The sequence below is a fragment of the Rhododendron vialii genome, chromosome 9a, assembly GCF_030253575.1.
Source record: "Rhododendron vialii isolate Sample 1 chromosome 9a, ASM3025357v1".
Lineage (NCBI taxonomy): Eukaryota > Viridiplantae > Streptophyta > Magnoliopsida > Ericales > Ericaceae > Rhododendron > Rhododendron vialii.
The window spans coordinates 32138078-32157227 of NC_080565.1; the positions used below are offsets into that span (position 1 = coordinate 32138078).

A 19150-nucleotide genomic window follows, 5' to 3' on the forward strand; every position below is an offset into this window, starting at 1 on the left:
GCCACCGTCGGTGGTGTACTTGTCGACGTATTCCTCACACTTGCCGCCCATCGGGCTCGGCCGTATACCAGGTTCGGCCGGGAATGGGGTTCGGTTGATTACAAGGCTCGGCCACCCGCTGGGTCACATGGCCCTTCACGTGACGGAAGCGGTTACGCTAGAGGATAATGATGAAGCGCGCATGAAAGGTGCCAGCTCACGCTAAAATGGTTATCGGATCTATTCTGTGAGGTCACGATGACGCCATTTGGCTCGTGCAAGGCACATGATGATACTTGGGGAGCAAGTTGGGGAGACTCTATAAATACTAAAGGATGATTACTTTGAGAGGTACGGACATTACGCTTACAAAAACCCTAAGTTCTCTCTTGATTCTCTGCATTCTCTCATCCTCTCGCCGGAGGGCCTTGCCGGGTAAACCCCGGCCAGGTTTTAGTCGTGCGTTCATTGTGCAGGACTCGGGGAGAAGACAGGAAGCCCACGAACCAACGGAGGAGGGTTGCAGCTCGACGAATCACGGGCCACACATTACACATGTAGATATATGGAGACAATCAACATCACGATTTTGAAGGTTTCAGTTTGATAGTGTGTCACAGTTCACATAGAGAAAACGTATCATTTTTTTTTGGCATGGAAAATGAAACATTATTTAAACTAAAACATCAGTGGGTAAACATACAAATGTGTGAGGGAAGTCAAAGACCACAGCTCCTCCGGGATTCCTCCGGTAACATCCAGATCAAAGACTTTGCTGTTACAACACAGTAAATAAGGCAAGCAGTAGGTGAGAAGACTTCAACAAACGGTACTAAGAGCTTGAGTTCATAAATCGAGGTTCTAACTTCAACTGCATGGTAAATGTAAGCTCTATAGGCCAAGCTCCCTTTCTGTTGGCACGTTCTTGATCAAAACACGCATTTGCATGTATTCCCTTTTATTGACTTGTATGGTTCTTTTACTTTCTTTCTAAAGTGTCTGTCTAGGGTTGTGAAAAGGAATTTGTATTTGATTTTTATTGAATATGAGTCCGGTAGTCATTAATCCAGTGTTTTCGGAAAGCATTGAAGCAATATTGAAGCTGGAAAATTTGTTCCAGAGACCAGGAGGCGAGATGTCAACCGAGGTCTACTAGATGCTTTCACTGGAGTGAAAATGAGTTCACTCGAGTGACTTTTCTTCGCTCAGGCAAACTTGTCAAGTTGTGGCTTCTCTATAAAAATGGATTAGTTGCGGTACCGAGCACTGTATTCATTTCCCAAAGCTCTCATTTCCATCTCCAAACTTTTGGGAGTGCTAGGGTTTGTGTATTTTGAAGAACCGTGAAGATCTATGGATCTCTAAACCTAATCAAGTCAAGACATCAAGAGGTATTCTAGTCCAGAAAGTCTACTGGCACAGCAAATCTGTGCACAGATTGTGCACAGATTTCTATGTGGGGCCCACTAAGGGTCCCACACAAGTGATCCGAGCTGTTCATTATGTTTGAAACATTTTTTCAAGGGCTTTCGTGAAAAATCAGCTAAATCTGATACCTATAAGTACTTGATCTAATCGTTTAACTTTTTATTCTCTAAAAACTTGAATGAAAAGTTAGATGATTAAATCAAGCACTTATAGGTATCGGATTGAGCTAATTTTTCGTGGAGGCCCTAGAAAAAAATGTTTTAAACATAATGAAAGGCTCGGATCACTTGTGTGGGCTCTGTAGTGGGTCCCACATAGAAATCTGTGCACAATCTGTGCACAGATTTGCTGTGCTAGTAGACTGGTTCATTCTAGTCACCTACGTTCAAACTTCAAAGCAAGACCTTTTGTGGAGTTCAAAAGGCGCTTCTGAAAGGTATGAGGATCTAAGATGTAGTGATCGTGAAAGGGTATGATGAGTGTGGCTTCAACAAGTAGTTCTTAGGACTCTTGGTGAGAATACATAGTCGTGAATAATAATACTTGTAATCATACTAAGTTTCGAGTACATGATTCCTTCCTGTGATTTATCTTTGATCCTTGTGTGATTGGTATTTTTGTTGTGTGATTGAAGTAATCTAGTCCAAGGCCAATCATAGTCCTTGAATCAATCTAGGAATTTTATTTGGTATCAGAGCGGGTCCTTATAATGTGGAATCGTTGAGTTCTAAGCGGACCCTTGATTTGCAATGGAGTTGAGTTCAAACCATCCTCCTATGAAACGAAGGCCCACATTGTTTGAGAACCAAAGTAATACTCCCTCTGTCCCCTTTTTAAAGTCTAGTATTCTATTTTGGATTGTCCCTTAATAAGTGTCCATCTTATAAAGTTTGTGGATAAAAGTTGGTGCATTTTCCATTTTGCCCATAAAAGTAGATTTCATTTTGAAGAGTTAGTGAGTAAAAGTGTAATGATAATGTCTCCATAGAGGGTAAATAGGGAAAGTGGAGGTAAAAGTTGATGTAAAAGGTGTAATGATAATGTTTTCTTAATAAGTTAGAGTTACGAAGCGGGACATTTAAAAAAGGGATGGAGGGAGTATGAAGTATATAAGTGTGATGGTTCACTCACTTCAATAGCTAGCTTTCAGGGTCGAATTTTAGCCAAGACCATGTAACACTGTCACACCCCAAAATGAGAAGTGACCGGCCATGAACCACAAGACCAAAGCTCGTAGAACATGCAGCCTACAAAAGAATTTAATAAAATACCAAAACAATGAACTACCAAACAACCAACCATTTTAGATTCAGAACAACTCCAACCAATTAAGTTCCACCAAAAATGAGTATGGGGCATAAACATCCCATGAACCAAATAATATCCAGTGAACCAATAATTTTTAAAAAAAAAACTTAATATCTGACAAATGTTTTGAATGCGGAAGCGATTATTAAAATAAAACTAGGATGAGACACCCTAAGGAGGTCAATACAAGAAATCCCCGAGGTGCCACCAGAGTCTTGCCTAATTCCCCAACTTGCCTGAAAAAGAAGTTGGAATAAATCCGTCAGCTGACGAGCTCAGTGAGTGGTTAAGCATGTTACATATTTGCGAACTTCACCGTATCCCTTAAATTATTGTTTTAGAAAATTAATGATTGAAATTGGGAACATGTATTTGTTTTATTTGGTCCTTGAAATTGGCATGCGGATTGGTGAAACTATTTGTTGAACGAATAATCCTTTGGTGAGAACTTTGTGGATATTGATGGGAACATATTTTGGAGTCCAGGGAAATTAATCCTCTGTGTGCGGGTGACTCTGGCCATTAGGGAAGAAATCGGATTAGGCCGATGACCCTAATGCTCAACGGTTGTTATTGACCGGATCGTTCTTAGGGAAAAGTTCCGCGGGCTGCCTACTCGTGGTGACTCTATGATTCGATATTGGATCCAATTTTGAGATATTTATTCACTGGCATTTGGTACTATTGGTTTTGGTTGTGGTTCCCCATTGTTGTTGGAGATTGGATTGAGGACACCATTAAGACTTATCGGAATTGTAACACCCGTCCCACATCGGAAGTCTACATGGATGATCTTGAGCATATAACAAACCTTGTGGGCTACTACTAGTACCTTGTGCTTAAGCTTTTGGGCCATATGGTGTGGCTTGTGGATCAAAATCGGGGTACTGGGCCAGTGGTCTGCTCGGGGCGTTTCAAGTGGTATCAAAGCCATCCATGTGCACGACCATGTGGGCCTTGGAGTTTGGTTTGATTTGGTTGTTGGTTTGATTTGTATTGGTGATTATAGTGCTTAACCCCTCGCGAGGGCGCGAGGTTATAAAGTTGGGGAGATTGTAACACCCGTCCCACATCGGAAGTCTACATGGATGATCTTGAGCATATAACAAACCTTGTGGGCTACTACTAGTACCTTGTGCTTAAGCTTTTGGGCCATATGGTGTGGCTTGTGGATCAAAATCGGGGTACTGGGCCAGTGGTCTGCTCGGGACGTTTCAACACTTTCGCCACTGGAAAGAACGAACTCTTCGCCGCTAGAAAGAACAAACTCCGATCACTGGAGGGAAAAGATGGAGCCTATTCAAAGGCTGTTGACGAGGATGTCTGGACTACTGCATGTGAGGTCAAATATACACCTCCAACTGAAACTGGAGTCGCCAGTCCATAACCAAGTGCGAAGTACACCAAAGACTTGAGAAAAATGAATGGGCGACAAACAGTCAAGCACTAAATGTCCTGTTCACTCATGTTGGTACGAAGGAGTTTCACCACATCAAGTCAACTTCAAGTTGTTTTCAATCAACTATGTTCAAACTTCAAAGGAAGAACTTTTGTGAAGTTCAAAATGAATTTTTGGAAGGCTTGTGGATTCAAGATTTTGTGATCATGCAAGGGACGATGAATGTGGGTTTGACATGTAATTATTCTTAGGATTCGTGGTGAGGATAGACAGTCGTGAGTAAAATTAATATTTCGAGTGCATGATTTCTTCCCATGGTTTTCATCCATTTAAGGGTTTTCTATGTAAATCTCTATACCTCGTGTGATTGGTATTTTTGTTAGGCCTGTTCGCAGTCTGGATCGGATCGAATTTCCTAGAAATCCAAGGACCGAATCGTTAGTCACGATTTTTACAAAATGAAATTCGTGTCCCAACCAAAAGTCTCACGGTTCAGTTCTAATTCAATTTGTGACTTACGGATCGATTACGGTTTTATCCAACGGAGTACGTTACATAAGCCCAGTCATATTTTTTTTATTTATCACGGGGTTCTTTAAAATCACGTTCTGATCACATTGAACGGTTCGAATCATCAAAATTCGATCGGTATCTATGAGGTCCGCACGTACGTAAGCTAAGTAAGGGATCCATCATAGAAGGGAACTGATATATCTATATAATATGACAGGGAAGTATTTGAATCCAAAAGACAACCAAAGCTCAAGATTTATCTCCTCCTTCTGCATAAATCAACGCCCTCCATTCTACAAAATGGCGTGCCCATAAATACATAACATTTTTTGAGCATTCCCAATCACACATTCTTGTGCCTAATTTGGAAATCTGATTTCCAGACCCTAATTTGAGCATTCAACACCTTGATTTCACCCTAATTTAAGCATTCCTAATTTGGAATGGAATTATAAGAGTTTCATAGTGTTATTAATAGGAGTTTTTTTTTTTTGCCATAATCGTTGCCATTAGGAAACCAATCAAGCATATTTTTTCATGAAGTATGATTTTGATTTAATTTTATTTCCTTTTTCAAAACCTAATTTTGTTATGTTTTCCTTTTGGTTCAAAATTTGAAACCTTCTGCAATATTGTGTTTCTCTTTTTCTCTCTTCTTTCACTTTTTCAAGTTTGACCACGGTAGTTCCTTCACTCCACAAGCCAATTGTTCTTCTACTTTGCACCTTCTCTCTCTCTCTCTCTCTCGCTCTCTCTCTGTCTCTCTCTCTCTCTCTCTCTCTCTCCTAAGAGCATTCGCAATGGGAATAATCAAATTCAATAACCAAAATGTGCCACGTCAGCATTTGATTATCCATTTAGTTCATAATCAAACTTAACAAATCTTACCTCCACATTGGTTATTTTTGCATCCCTATAAAAAAACCCCCCACAATACGCAATGCACCTATGTCTAATTGCAAACAAGTTTTAATCACGCACCCGACCACACCAAATTATTCGTCTCGATGAGACGATTCTAATGTGGGGTGTTTTTTAGTTTTTTAGTTTTGAGTTTTGAGTTTGGTTATTGGGTTTGATTATTGGTAAAAGTTGTTAAGTTTGGTTATGGAATGGATGGAATTTGATTATTTGCTAAAAGACTTGTAACTTTGCTTATTACAATGTGAGGTATTTTTTTAGCATTGTTGTTAAGTTTGCTTATCCATACCAATTTGCTTATTACAATGTGGATGCTCTAATGCGGCGTTGATTTCTTTGTCTGTTTCCATATAGTTTAATTGGTTGCCGTTCAATTTCTCGGCCCTAATGTGGAAACGACAAACGTGATTGGGGAATTCTTGATGCATTTGATTGAAATTGAGGTGTACACGAGGTGTGAGCGACTCTTTTTTCCTGCGTTGATTTCTTTGTTTGTTTTCATATAGTTTAATTGGTTGCTGTTCAATTTCTCGGCCCTAATGTGGTAACAACAAACGTGATTGGGGTATTCTTGATGCATTTGATTGCAATTGAGGTGTACTTGAGATGTGAGCGACTCTATTTTCCTAAGAAGTTAGGGCTATTGAGATTCATCGGGTTGCTCGCTCTCACGGTCGAACCTCCGAAGATCCCCCAGATGTTGGTACGCGATGTATTTCTCTTTTTCACTTTTGAATGGGTTTCAATTGGGTCTATTAGTTTTTATTTAACGTTAGTTGCACTTTAAATTTGGCATTGCACTTGCTGAACTTTTGATTGGTTTTCAGTTGGGTATTTTGTTTACTCCATGCCTAAACTCTTTCTTGGGTTTCAAACTCTTTCTTGAGTTTTTGATTATGTGCATTGCACGTTACACAGACCTTCTTATTGTTTAATACTGAGAAATATATTCACATCTCTCTCTCTCTCTCTCTCTCTCTCTCTCAATACAACAAGAAAGAAATTTTGGTTTTCTATATTCATTCCTTCAGGAACCCAATGTGAAAAAGCACATTCTCACTTGACCGACGCAGGATGAGAAACCAAATTCTCTAAGAACATTGGTTTACATAATCTTTACGTGTTAAAAGCCTCACAGTTTGTAAGTTTATTGTCCTTTGATTGAGAAATTTTTTACTACGTGTGTCCTTACGATGAGTTTTTCTATATTTGTGAACATGTACTTCAATTGCCTGCTAATTGTTTGATAAAATGTGCCAACTACGATAGCCTCATGCTTGCCTTTTATATTTTCTGTAATTATTTTCCGGAATCTCTAGCCGAATTGGATCCTCACTTTAAGCCAATTTCTATCAAAATCTTACGAACTCGAGGTATGTAAAAATCATTATTTTTTTCCTTATAGTTATCACTCCAAGTTGACTGTCATTGAGATGTAGTCTATCAATTTTGGTTCTTGGTTTGTTTCAAATATTGTTCACATCGCAATTTCCTTTCGTTAAATTCCGTTTGATTGTTAAGAGATTATTATGGCATAATGGTAACTTGAATCATTGTCTCAAAACTAGATTCAATAATAGCTAGAGGGAAATTACCCATCTTCAATCATAGCCAGATTCCATTTTGGTTTCACTTGCATTTGGATTTGGATTAGATTTGATCATGAAACATCATGAAACTGAACTAGCCACTCGCTAAAATAGAAGGGTTTTGTGACAAAACTAAAGGAATAATAAGCATTACGGTTTTCAACTATGACCGAAGAAAATGGATATTACCATATAAGAGAATCTTTCCATCCATACTAGAAGTAGCAGTCTCTAAACCAAAAACAGAAAACAAACAAATGCCACGTTGAATTTCCATACCTCAAGTTACAATCCAAACCAAATAAAGAAAACAACCAACGCCATGTTGAGTTTGCTGTCGACTAATTTGTGAGTACATAATAATTTGATGGTTAGTTCTCATATTAATCAACTAGCTTGTTTTAATTAGAAACTTTATTGTCATAGTTTTTTTTCCCTACATATGGTTTTGATAACTAGATGAAGGTCTAATCACTGACTTCCTTTTGGTGATATATATACTATCATTTAGTCTTCTTTTTTTTATGGACTGATTCAAGTAATGGGTATGTTAAAAATGCTCTGTGTTCTGATTTTCATTCGATTTTGACTTTTTTTCAATAATTCCCTTGATACTACTTAACATTATAGTCACCGGTCAGATAGCTGCAAAAGAAGTTGGACAATTACGTGGATAATTGATCTATTCTTTTGTAAAATAATCGTATTGATGTACTTTATAGCGCTCATCACGGATCAAAATGCATTTTGAATGTTGTTCACGATGATCTTCCTTTAGTATTTTTTATTTGTTGGCATAAATTGCCATTTGATAGTCGGTTTTTGCATAGGATTATTTGGTTATCGACGTCTTGAATAAATTTAAGAGAATGTTGACTTGGACTTTTTTGTGTGTAGTTTTAGAATGATGGGGTGATTGGTTTAGTTTTTGCATAGGATTATTTGGTGGCATCGACGTCTTGAATAAATTTAAGAGAATGTCGACTTGGACTTTTTTGTGTGTAGTTTTAGAATGATGGGGTGATTGGTTTAGTTTTAGAATTTTTTGCATCGTTGTTATTCCCTCAATATCGCGGACCACTTATTATCCTTATTTTGTTGTTTCTCTTGCCCCATTTTTAGGTTTCAGAGAGGTGAACCCTAATGGAATACAATATAGCATTTTGTCTAGTGCTTTGCCACGGTGTTAGATGCAACAGGGGGTGAATGATAGAAAAGTTATTGAGATTGAATGTGATTCAACAATACAAGGGCTGAATAAATTCTTCATATTGAGATTGAGATTGAATTTACTTCTGCGCACTCTTAAACTTTCAGTGTCGTTAGTTATGTCCAACGTGCTTTTGATTGGAGTTGCATTATCGTGGGGAGAGTAATTTTAAGTATCTTCGATTCCACATGCAAACTTTTTCTTGGCAAGGGGAATAGGCATGAGGGGTTGTGCTGGTGGAATAATTCGGTCTATCAATCTCATGAGTCATGACTGCAAGGAGGTATGGTAGAAAATCTATTTCCTAGGTTTACAACTAGGTTTCTGTAGCGTTTTTATATTTTCATCGTTGTTTTGAATAGGGAAATGATTCATAATAACTCTGAATTTTATGAGATTTATGAGCGTTTGATTTTCTGCATGTGGAAGTTAAGAATTAGTAAAATATTTTTTCTTTATTTGCTGAATCAAGTTAACCAGATCAATGAGTATGCTTGCTATTTTTTCTTTATTTGTTTTTTTTTGATTGGCAAAAGAATTTTATTAATCTCCAAACAGAAAGTTACAAGGATTAAACGGGAATGGGGGAGAAAAAGTCATCAACCAAAAACCTACATCCCAACTATGTTGGCATGCGCCTGCGCTAAGAGCAATCACATGCCACCCACTACCAAAGAAGGAAAAGAGTTGGCAAGGAGACAACCACAACAAAACCACAACCGAAAACTATTAACCAAATACATCATCAGGAGCATCATTGTAAACCAAAAAGGGATGAGTTTGAAACCACCATATCGCCACACTCAAAGGAACTTGGAATCGTTGGACAGAGGGTTGAGATATTGCACATGAGCCCACTATGGTGTGTGTTGAATATTCGAGCTGTGGCTGAAGGCACGACATGCACTAGTGTGTGTTTGTGTGTGTATATATATCGGAGTAGTTCCGGGGACATCTATAAAATTGAGAATTGAGATGTTTTTATAGATGTCTCCAGAACCGTCCCGTATATCTATATTATTTTTTTATTTTTATTTACATAAAATAAATATATCACGGTCCGGTTCGATTAATCCATGGTTTCGTAATGAAAATCCGTGGACCAAACTGCGAGTCACGGTTTTCTAATTTTTCAATCCATGTTCCGACTATTAATCCAAGGACAAAATTCAAAAGGTATGGATTGTGGGATTTTGGTTGGTGTGCCGTTGTTGGTATGGTACTTGGATATCTCGCCGGGCCATTGTTGGTATGGTACTTGGATATCTCGCCGAGGTGGAGATTTGTTAAATTTGGCTCGATTTTGGTCTTCCCAGCTTCCGTAGTCTAGACCATGGCCTTGGTGGTCTGGACAAGCGATCAACATGTGATTTGGGAGCTCGCAGCAGGCTTGGTCCGAACCAAGGTGTTGGTAGTCTAGACTAGGGTCACCGGGGGGAAGAATTTTCTCTTAGCATGTCTCGTTCGAAGCTGGTCCGGACCAGCGTGCGCATTTCAGACGATTTTGGTTATATTTTGGACCTCCTAAAGATTAGTTTTGGAATTTCTTTTTTGGTTTTGGACTCTATATGCAAAGAAAACATAATCTAGTAAGGATTCTGGCTCTAGGAAGCAATCTGTGGCTATAAATATAGCCTTGCCTCTTATTAGGGTTTGGACTTCTGTGAGTGAATCCCTTTGAGAGGCCCCTAGGGGGTCTCATCTGTAGAACCTTAGGGTTTGTCCGTTCGATCTTCATCTGCTTCTGGTTGCCCCTTCTATGGTGAGTTCTGTAGGCCTTTCGACCATCTAGAAGATCATTTGTTTCGGTGATTCTTTTTTGTTGAAATCATAAGGTTTCGTAAGAATCAACTGTTTCTATGTGACATCCGATCACGTCTGTGGAACAATATTCTGTCTGTGTCTCTTGGTTAAAACCTTAGAGGTTTTGTGAGACTTGATGAGATAGAGTCTGAATTTGGTTAGAGATTCCCATTGGGTTTTTAATTTGGTGAGAGAACTTATATTTTGGGATTGGTGAGAGTCTGTATATGAGGGCTTTGTTTGTTCGTCACTATTGTAGCTCTTCGGAGCATTGTTCTCTTCACATAATGGAATGGTCTCTCATTCGCTTGCTCGTGGAGTAGGTTTACAATCGTAAACCGAACCACGTATATCTTGGTCTCTCTTATTCGTATTCTTTATTTGGTTTGGCTTCTCCGTTGCTTTTTCACATATGTGTTTGGTTCGGTTATTTTTCCAATATCATGGCCATTAACAATCGTCAGATTTCGGTTGGGCCCTTCAGGGGCCCGCCGTACAAACACGGATTGGTTCGGTCCGGACCAGTTTTCACGATTTTGCACAGCTCTATTTTTATTTTTATTTTTTTGTGGTGTGATTGAAGTAATCCCGTCAAAGGCAAATCTAGGAATTTTAGTAATCACGATAGCTTTACTTCAAAATGACTTCATCGGGAATCAGTAATTAGTTCTCTTCTTAGCCTTCTTCTACCTCTTTTATCACCCTCAATACAATTCAAAAATCATCCTGACTCAAATCGTTTTCTTTCATTCGTCGTCATTCAAAATCACCCGATCCTTAATTGACCTACGTTGCAAATGATGATCCCATCTCCAATGGTTAATACAATATGTAGTTGTTTCACTACAAACTCGTCCCTAATACACTCATCACTTTCTCGCTTGACTGAGCTGGGATTGTAGACTTATTAATATTTTGGTCCCCAAAGTATTATCTTCGTCTCATTTTTGTCTCTAATGTAAACATTGAAGATATTTAGTCCCCAACGTATCAATTTTGTATCAACTAAGTCCCCAAGTCTAATGTCGTTACCCCATCTATCAAAATAAGGGGCATCCTTGTCATTTAACTCACCCCAAATTCCTGTCAAAGAAAAACGGGGAAAAAAGAAAAAAGAGAAGAGAAGAGAATAGAGAGATGTGGTTGTGGGGGTTTCACGGAGGTGGTGGTGAGAAAAGATGGTGGTTTGGGTGAGGGAGGGAGATAGAGTGCAAGAACCTCAAACCCCTCGAAACCTAATTCAAAACAAGCAAAAACAAGGTGAAGGGTTGTGTTTCTCAGGTCTGCATCCGAGCCTACCTTGACTCGGACAAGAATGTCGTGTTCAAGGCCAATTCTAACTCGGTACTCACCGAGGGACTCGCGGCTTACTAGTTCAAGGGCTTTCGGGTCAGTTCGTGGAGGAGATTCTACGGGTTTCGCATGATTTTGTGGTGCTTCTTGTGTTGCAACAAAGCTTGACGCCGTCAAGGAATAATGGGTTCTTGAATATGTTGAAGTTGATGCAAAAAAGGCTTCGGAGCTTAATAAGGAAGCTGAAAAAGGCCGTGACTTTGGTATAAAAAGACGAAAATCCAGTGGAGGGTTCAAATTTGAGCTCAAAAAATGGGATTGTCGCTGAAAAAGGTAATGATTTTGCTACAAAAGACGGAAACCCCGTTGCGGATTCGAATTCGAATTTCATGAAATGGGATTGGAGGTGGGGATTTGGTGGTTGGAATGAGCTCTGAAGTTAGTGGTCATGATGATTTAGGATCATTTTTCTGGTTGTTTTTTATAGGAAATTAGGGGTGGGTGAATGACGAAGATGCATGCCCCTCATTTTGACAGATGAGATTAATGGTGTTAGACTTGGGGACTTGATTGGTACAAAATTGATATGCTGTGGACTAAATGTCTTCAATATTTACATTGAGGATGAAAATGAGACAAAAGTAGTACATTGGGGACCAAAAAGGTTAATAAGCCTGGATTGTACCATTTGACAATATTACAACATTTCTTGAGAATAGTACACTAATTAGACATACTCCAATATGGATCATATATATGGGGATCGTGGAGAAAATTCCTAGAGGTATTTTCTAGTAAGAGACTTACAATTGGGTAATGTGGCAAACAGTCCCATTGCAATCGCATCGGATACCAGGATTATAATCTGTACGGAAGATGTCCCAGAGAATGCTAGTATCGATGGCGGCTCCACTGCATGTTTCTCCGCTTATGTTCCATTGATAATTTGTTGAGGATAATGATAATCCCCATTGGTTGAAGACGGAGTTCAAAGCTCTCACTATCCGAAATTCCAAAAAAGAAAAGAAAAGAAAAGAAAGAGTCAGAGCTGACATGATAATCTTGTTTCGAAAAGAAAATACTAAACCATAACGCAAATTAACAGTAAATTGGCAATACAATTCTACAGTTTTATAGTACAATTCTTAGAGAAACCCCCCCTTTCCGGAGGCAGACGAAATGGGGGGTTTTCTGCCACCTCCATGGGTCTCTTTCGTTGTTTTTTGGGGGTAATCCGAACCGTTTATCGTATAGGGCCCGCAAAATAATGTATCCACGCGAAAAATCAACTTGTCCGGACATCGATAGATATGTCAAAATTTGAGTTTAACGTGAAAGAATGGATGACCGTGGACAGTTTAACTTAAAAAATAGTTGACAGATCCATGCGTCCACATTGCTGTCTAAAACTCAACTTTAATTTTGACACACCTATCAATGTCCAGACAAGCTAATTTTTTGCGTGGATACATTATTTTGCGGGCCCTACAAGATGCACAATTCGAATTACCAAAAAAAAAGTGCGGTGGGGGCCCACACTGTGGGGTGGTGGAAAACCCCCTTGTCCGCCGGCGCCGGACAGAATTCATTCTTTAATTCTTTTATACTTATTCTACTACCACTTGAAAAAAAAAAAAAAAACACTTCGGTCAAAAACTTTACTTAAGACAAGGTCAAAGGAGTTAAATTTGGATTGCGACTCAATTCGTTGAATGGTGCGATTTATGTAGATAGTTCAGGAGTCTAGTTGAAGTGTTCATATATGCGTGTAAAGAGTCATCTAGTAGTTTGTGTAGTTGGCTAGGTTTCCAATAACTTTATTTCTTCGTTGTATCATACTTTTTAAAAAAAGACATCTAGAAACAGGTAGCATCAATGACTGATTTTCTTATGGAGCAATTTGTGATATTCACATTGATCCATATTGATCTATGATGGGACGCTACATCAAGTATTGGTTCAACCTCATAATCTAATTATGCTATTTCTAAGCTCATTTTTTTGTTCAACTCTTCTGGACCAATCTAAAAACTTTGCACAACACGGAGTTTTTGCGGAGTCTATATAAACTATGTACTCTAGTGATTGTGATTCTAAGGTGTTACCAAGGTGATGGAAAGTAGAGAGAGTGATTAGAAAGAGTGAAGTTGAGTAGAGTTTATGCACCACAATGAAGTAGTCTATGTATGAATGAAATAACGTGAAGTGTTTATTACACAAATACTATGTTATCTCCGTGTCTCCTACTTGTTTATGTTGGAAATATTCGTTAAAATTTCTGTAAACTATACTAACTGGAAGTTTGTATCTCTATGTACTGACTTGCTATAGGTATATAGTATATACGTAGATTTCCAAAATCAAGAAACCAGCGTGGTGCATGTAGTAAATGTTGATAAGGGGAGAGTAATTAATGAGGTCAGACACAATAAATGAGCAAAGAATCCAAAGCCATATTAATAAATGTCAAAATTTTAAATTATCTCCAACAGTTTAAGTGTAGTTGGTCCATCGAATTTCCAACATAAAGAAATTTCAGAGGAAGCAAGGTGCTTATTTTGAAGGACATCTTGGGACAGCATAGGTTGGGGAAATAAATTGTGGAGAGTAGGTTGGGGGCTTCGGCCGACCTTCTAAAACTATTCTCTTTTTTAGGATGATATGATGAGATTTGCTACCGTATTCCTGAATTCGAAGGAATATTGCCACTTGAATTCCTCATTGTGCAATATATTGGTGCCCACTACAGTGCTACTAAATACAAGTGTTCTGTTCGTGGAAAAAAAAAAAAAAGCGAGGGAATCTACATGGATATTTGGGAGCCTACTTTTTTGGCTTTTCATTTTCAGCTTTCTGCCTTTTTGACTTTTGCAACAAGAGTAGTGTTTGGAATATATGTGCTGAAAATAAATTATGGATTGAGTTTTTTACCATGTTGCCCCTTTATGATAGTATATAAGTAATGTGTTAATAAATTTTTTAAAGTTATATTGGAAAATTGTTTTCTTCTTTGTTATTTGAACGTCTCGAACTATTTTTCAATGTTATAGGTAATTAGGAAGAAATAAAAATAAGTAAAATAACTATGTGAAATAAAGATTATGTTTTTTGGTTTGAAGTCTTTTTTGTTCTTTACTTATTAGCAATTATACCTTCTCTTAGAGATGATGCCAAAGACAAAAACACAAAACTAATGGGCTGCTATGCTATACAGAATTGATGAGTTCAGTTCGAAAAGTACTTAACGATTAGGAACCCATGAACACTCTTTCTGCTGATCTTCAAACTTCCAAGGCAAATGTAAAATGTAGGAACGTGTAGGGAGGTTAATATTTAATTATTTATCGAGGGGTGTGGTTATTTCCAAAATAAGTAAAGGGCAATTTGGTCTCTTTTTTCCAACAAATATGAGAAGTATAAAAGGAGAATGGGAAAAGCTCCTCCAAGTCTTTTTTGGCTTTTGCTCTCTAAACCCAAAAACCAAAAATGTGTTATGCCAAAACTCATATATTTGATCACCCCCAAACACCAATTACTGCGCTTCCACATGCAAAGCCATGTTTTCCTACTTACCAAAAGAAATAAATATAACATTGACAAAGGGGTAGTGGGATAGGTGCCAACTGCCAACCCATCCCCAATTCAACCCAACTGTCCTTGCAACCAGTACCAAATTAACACCATTACAATTCTCTAACCGGCCCTAAAGAACGGGAGGGGAGGGATTTCTCCCTGCGTGGGGTTTTTCCACGTCCCGATCCTAAATTTCGGAGGTTTTCTCTCATTCCTCCATCATCCCCTTCTTCCTCCTCCCCAAACCACCATCGGCTGCCCTTCCTCCGCCTCTTCTGTCGTGTATCCGACGACAGTTTGTCACCAGTTTTTCTCTTTTTTTCTGGTTCTTTTCTTTGGTGTCCCTGTGTGGGATTGCTCCCCATTTGTGGGGCTTCTATCACCCCTGTATGGATGTTTTTGGTTATTTTCCGGAGTGCTCTGTCTATTTGGAGTGGTAGATTTAGTTGGAATTAGGTGTAGTCTTTGGATTGAATCCCCTACTATTGGTTTCTTGATCCCTTGTTTAGGGATAGAGTTTTCTCCTGATGTATTATTTCTTAGCACCTATTATTGTTTTGTTAAAAAAGAAAAATAGAAACATCACTTTGTTTGGTTTCGAGTTTTTCTATCTGGCTCTTTACATGTTTTTCTCTATCTACCTCTCTACATGTTTTCCTAATTAACATAAAAAGACGGAGGAAGTAGACTTTCATTCAAGGCCAATTATTCAGTACTCCCGGTACAAGTGACATTGACATATGGTACTCCCTATATGGTTGGAAGTAACACGAGAGTAATGCCATGGTAGGCTCGGATTTAATTCCCAGAGAGAGAGCAAGATAAATGGTCGGAAGTAACACGTGAGTACTGCCATGGTAGGCTCGGATTTCCGGGGGGGGGGGGGGGGGGGGGGTGGGGAAAGGGAGGGAAGAGAGAGTACCTTCGGAAGGAGGAGTAGCACCAATTTGAGCTCGGACAATCTGAACCAAGCGGTCCAAGCCCAGGAGGAATACAAAGTAAAAGGCCAGGGCACAAAGAACTGATGGTGTTGGTGATCTACCCATTACTTTCCTCTTCCTAAGTTGGTAATCAAGGGAGATCCGTTCAAGCCTAGCCTATATGTACGTGTTCAGAACTTCAGATTATATACAGTATTGTAGAGGGGGGGGGGGGGGGGGGGGGGTTGTTTCAGAAATGGACTGTGGAAATGGACAGAACGCGTATACATAAATCACTGTGATGAAAAATCTTGTGGTTTGACTGAAAAATCGCGTATACATAAATGCTAGCTACTACGTACTATTCCTATTGTTTTAATTTGTTGACTAGGGAGGGTGTGGCTCCCATCCTACTCACAAGCACACCAAAGAGAAAACAGCTCACTTCTCTCTCAGCCACTTGTTGGACTGCCAACTACATTTTCGGTTGACAGAGCTATTAATTTGAGCTACCTTTGATGCTTTGTCTAGGCGTGGCATTAGAACAGGGTAGTGCTTGGCCTGTATATCAGAGCTTGAGGTTCTTGTATTTGAATCAGAACCCAAATCTCTCAAACCTAGCCCACCTTGACACAACGGCTTACACAAAGTCTCCCATTTCTTCCAACAAATCCCACCACCATCCCCTTTTCCCCACAAAAACCGGATAATTGTCAAAGATTAAAATCCCAATATTACTGCCAATTTCAGAAGATTTGCAATTATACCTTCTCTTAGAGAGATGCCAAAGACAAAAACACAAAACTGATGGGCTGTTATGCTCTACACGGAACTGATGAGTTGAGTTCGAAAAGTAGTTAACGATTAGGAACCCAAGAACACTCTTTCTGCTGATCTTCAAACTTTCAAGGCAAATGTAATATGTAGGGACGTGTAGGGAGGTTAATATTTAATTATTTATTGAGGGGTGTGGTTATTTCCAAAATAAGTAAAGGGCAATTTGGTCTTTTTGTTTCCAACAAATATGAGAAGTAGAAAAGGAGAGAATGGGAAAAACTCCTCCGAGCCTTTTTTCTAAACCCAAAGATCAAAAATGTGTTGTGCCAAAACTCATATATTTGTTCAGCCCCTAAACACCAATTACTGCGCTTCCACATGCAAAGCCCTGTTTTTCTCAGCGTTCTTTTAGACTTAACTTAAATTTGAAAACTTTGTCATCATTTGAATTTTATTCGCATATATTAATTTGCGCTAAAGTTTTATGGGTTATTGATTCGTCTTGACGATAGGAATCAGAAAAGTAGTTTTTTTTTTTTTTACTTTTTTCAAGTATTTTGAGAAATAATCACTTTTTAGAACAAAAAAAAAGTGGTTATTTAGCGACATTTTTGCGCTAAAAAGTAATTATTTCTCAAAATGATTACTACATTTCTCAAAATACTTGGATAAAAGTGCCAACCCATCCCCAATTCAACCCAACTGCCCTTGCAACTAGTACCAAACTAACACCACTACAACTACTCTAACCCTGCTGTTAAAAAAAAATTACTCTAACTCTAAAGAACGGGAGGGGAGGAATTTCTCCCCTTGTGGGGTTTTTCTATCTCCCGATCCTAAATTTCAGAGGTTTTTTCTCATTCCCCCTTCACCCCCATCTTCCTCCTCTCCAAACTACCATCCGCCGCCCCTCCTCCAGCTCTTCCGCCATGCATGTATCCGACGACTGTTTGTTACCGGTTTTTCTCTTCTTATTATTATTTTTTTCTGGTTCTCTTCTTTGGTGTCTCTGTGTGGGATTGCTTCATATTTTTGGAGCTTCTATCACCCCTGTGTGGATTTTTTGATTATTTTCTGGAGTGCTCCATTTGTTTAGAGTGGTGAATTTAGTTGGAGTTGAGTGTAGTTTTTGGACTGAGTCCCCTACTGCTGGTTTCTTGATCCCTTTTTTAGGGATAGAGTTTCCTCCTGATATATTGTTTCTCAGCATCTTGTTTTGGCAAAAAAAAAAAAAGAAACATCACTTTGTTTGGTTTTGAGTTTTTCCAACTACCTCTTTACATGTTTTTGTCTATCTACCTCTCTATATGTTTTCCTAACTTAAAAAGACGGAGGAAGTAGACTTTCATCCAAGGCCAATTATTAAGGAGTAGCACTATTGGTACCGACGGGGTTGGTACCGAAATCATAGGGACGGCCGCGCGGGGCCGTCTCCGGCCACCAGACGGCCGATCCGAGCCGTCCAAAAATTCTATAAAAAAAATGAGGGGGCCTATTCGGGAATGAACAGCATCCGATGTGTGTAGGATGTTTGATCCGAGCACCCCTTTTTCGTGTATATATGCGTACATATATACAAGTGGCATTAGCATATGGTACTCCCTATAATTGAAAGATCATCATCACACAATTTGACTCATTTATTATCTCTCAACTACTCAATAAAAATTGATGATAGTACGCCTGCTGAAAATTTGCCACAACATAAATAGTTGGAAGTACCACGTGAGTAACGCCATAATAGGCACGGATCTCCCAAACACATAGAGAACATAGAGAGGGAGAGAGGGAGAGAGAGTACCTTCGGAAGGAGGAGTAGTACCATTTTGAGCTCGGACAATCTGAACCAAGCGGTCCAAGCCCAGGAGGAATACAAAGTAAAAGGCCAAGGCACAAAGAACTGATGGTGTTGGTGATCCACCCATTACTTTCCTCTTCCTAAGTCAAATGGATTGGTAATCAAGGGAGATCCTCTCAAGCCTAGCCTATATGTACTTGTTCAGAACTTCAGATTATATACAGTATTATGGAGAGAGAGAGAGAGAGAGACAGAGAGAGAGAGAGAGAGAGAGAGAGAGAGAGAGAGAGAGAGAGAGAGGGAGAGGGAGAGGGAGAGGGAGGGTTTTTCAAAAATTATTGGGCAGTGGAAACAGACCTCTAATTAGATTGAGTCTACAAATACAAATCATAGAACGCGTATACATAAATCACTGCGATGAAAAATCTTTTGGTTTGACTGGAAAATCACGCGTATACAAATCAAAGAACGCGTATATTTCCATTTGTCTTTGTAATGTGCAGAAGTCTTTCCAAGTCTTACGCATTTGTCTGTTCCCATATCTTCTACATTTACTTGGAAAAGCATGGTTGACTGCTGGAAAAATCGTAATCTTCTAGCTCCATAATGTGATAGAAGTCTTTCTAAGTCTCTCTCATT

General features: G+C 39.0%; 1 protein-coding gene across 3 annotated transcripts in view; it reads right to left on the reverse strand.

Annotated features, from left to right (window-relative positions):
• Nucleotides 1-19150, reverse strand: part of LOC131301121 (probable LRR receptor-like serine/threonine-protein kinase At1g56140) — a 477161-nt gene that overhangs the window by 77545 nt on the left and 380466 nt on the right. For 2 of the 3 annotated variants that reach the window (XM_058327285.1, XM_058327284.1), the window contains exons 1-3: nucleotides 15939-16231; nucleotides 12251-12443; nucleotides 683-754 (exon numbers count right to left, since the gene is read on the reverse strand). The exons of the other annotated variant lie outside the window; for it this stretch is intronic. In XM_058327285.1, coding sequence (XP_058183268.1) covers nucleotides 683-754; nucleotides 12251-12443; nucleotides 15939-16062 — 389 coding nt within the window. In that variant the 5' untranslated portion in view covers nucleotides 16063-16231. Of the gene's footprint in view, nucleotides 1-682; nucleotides 755-12250; nucleotides 12444-15938; nucleotides 16232-19150 lie in introns of those variants that run through there. 3 annotated transcript variants of the gene reach the window in all.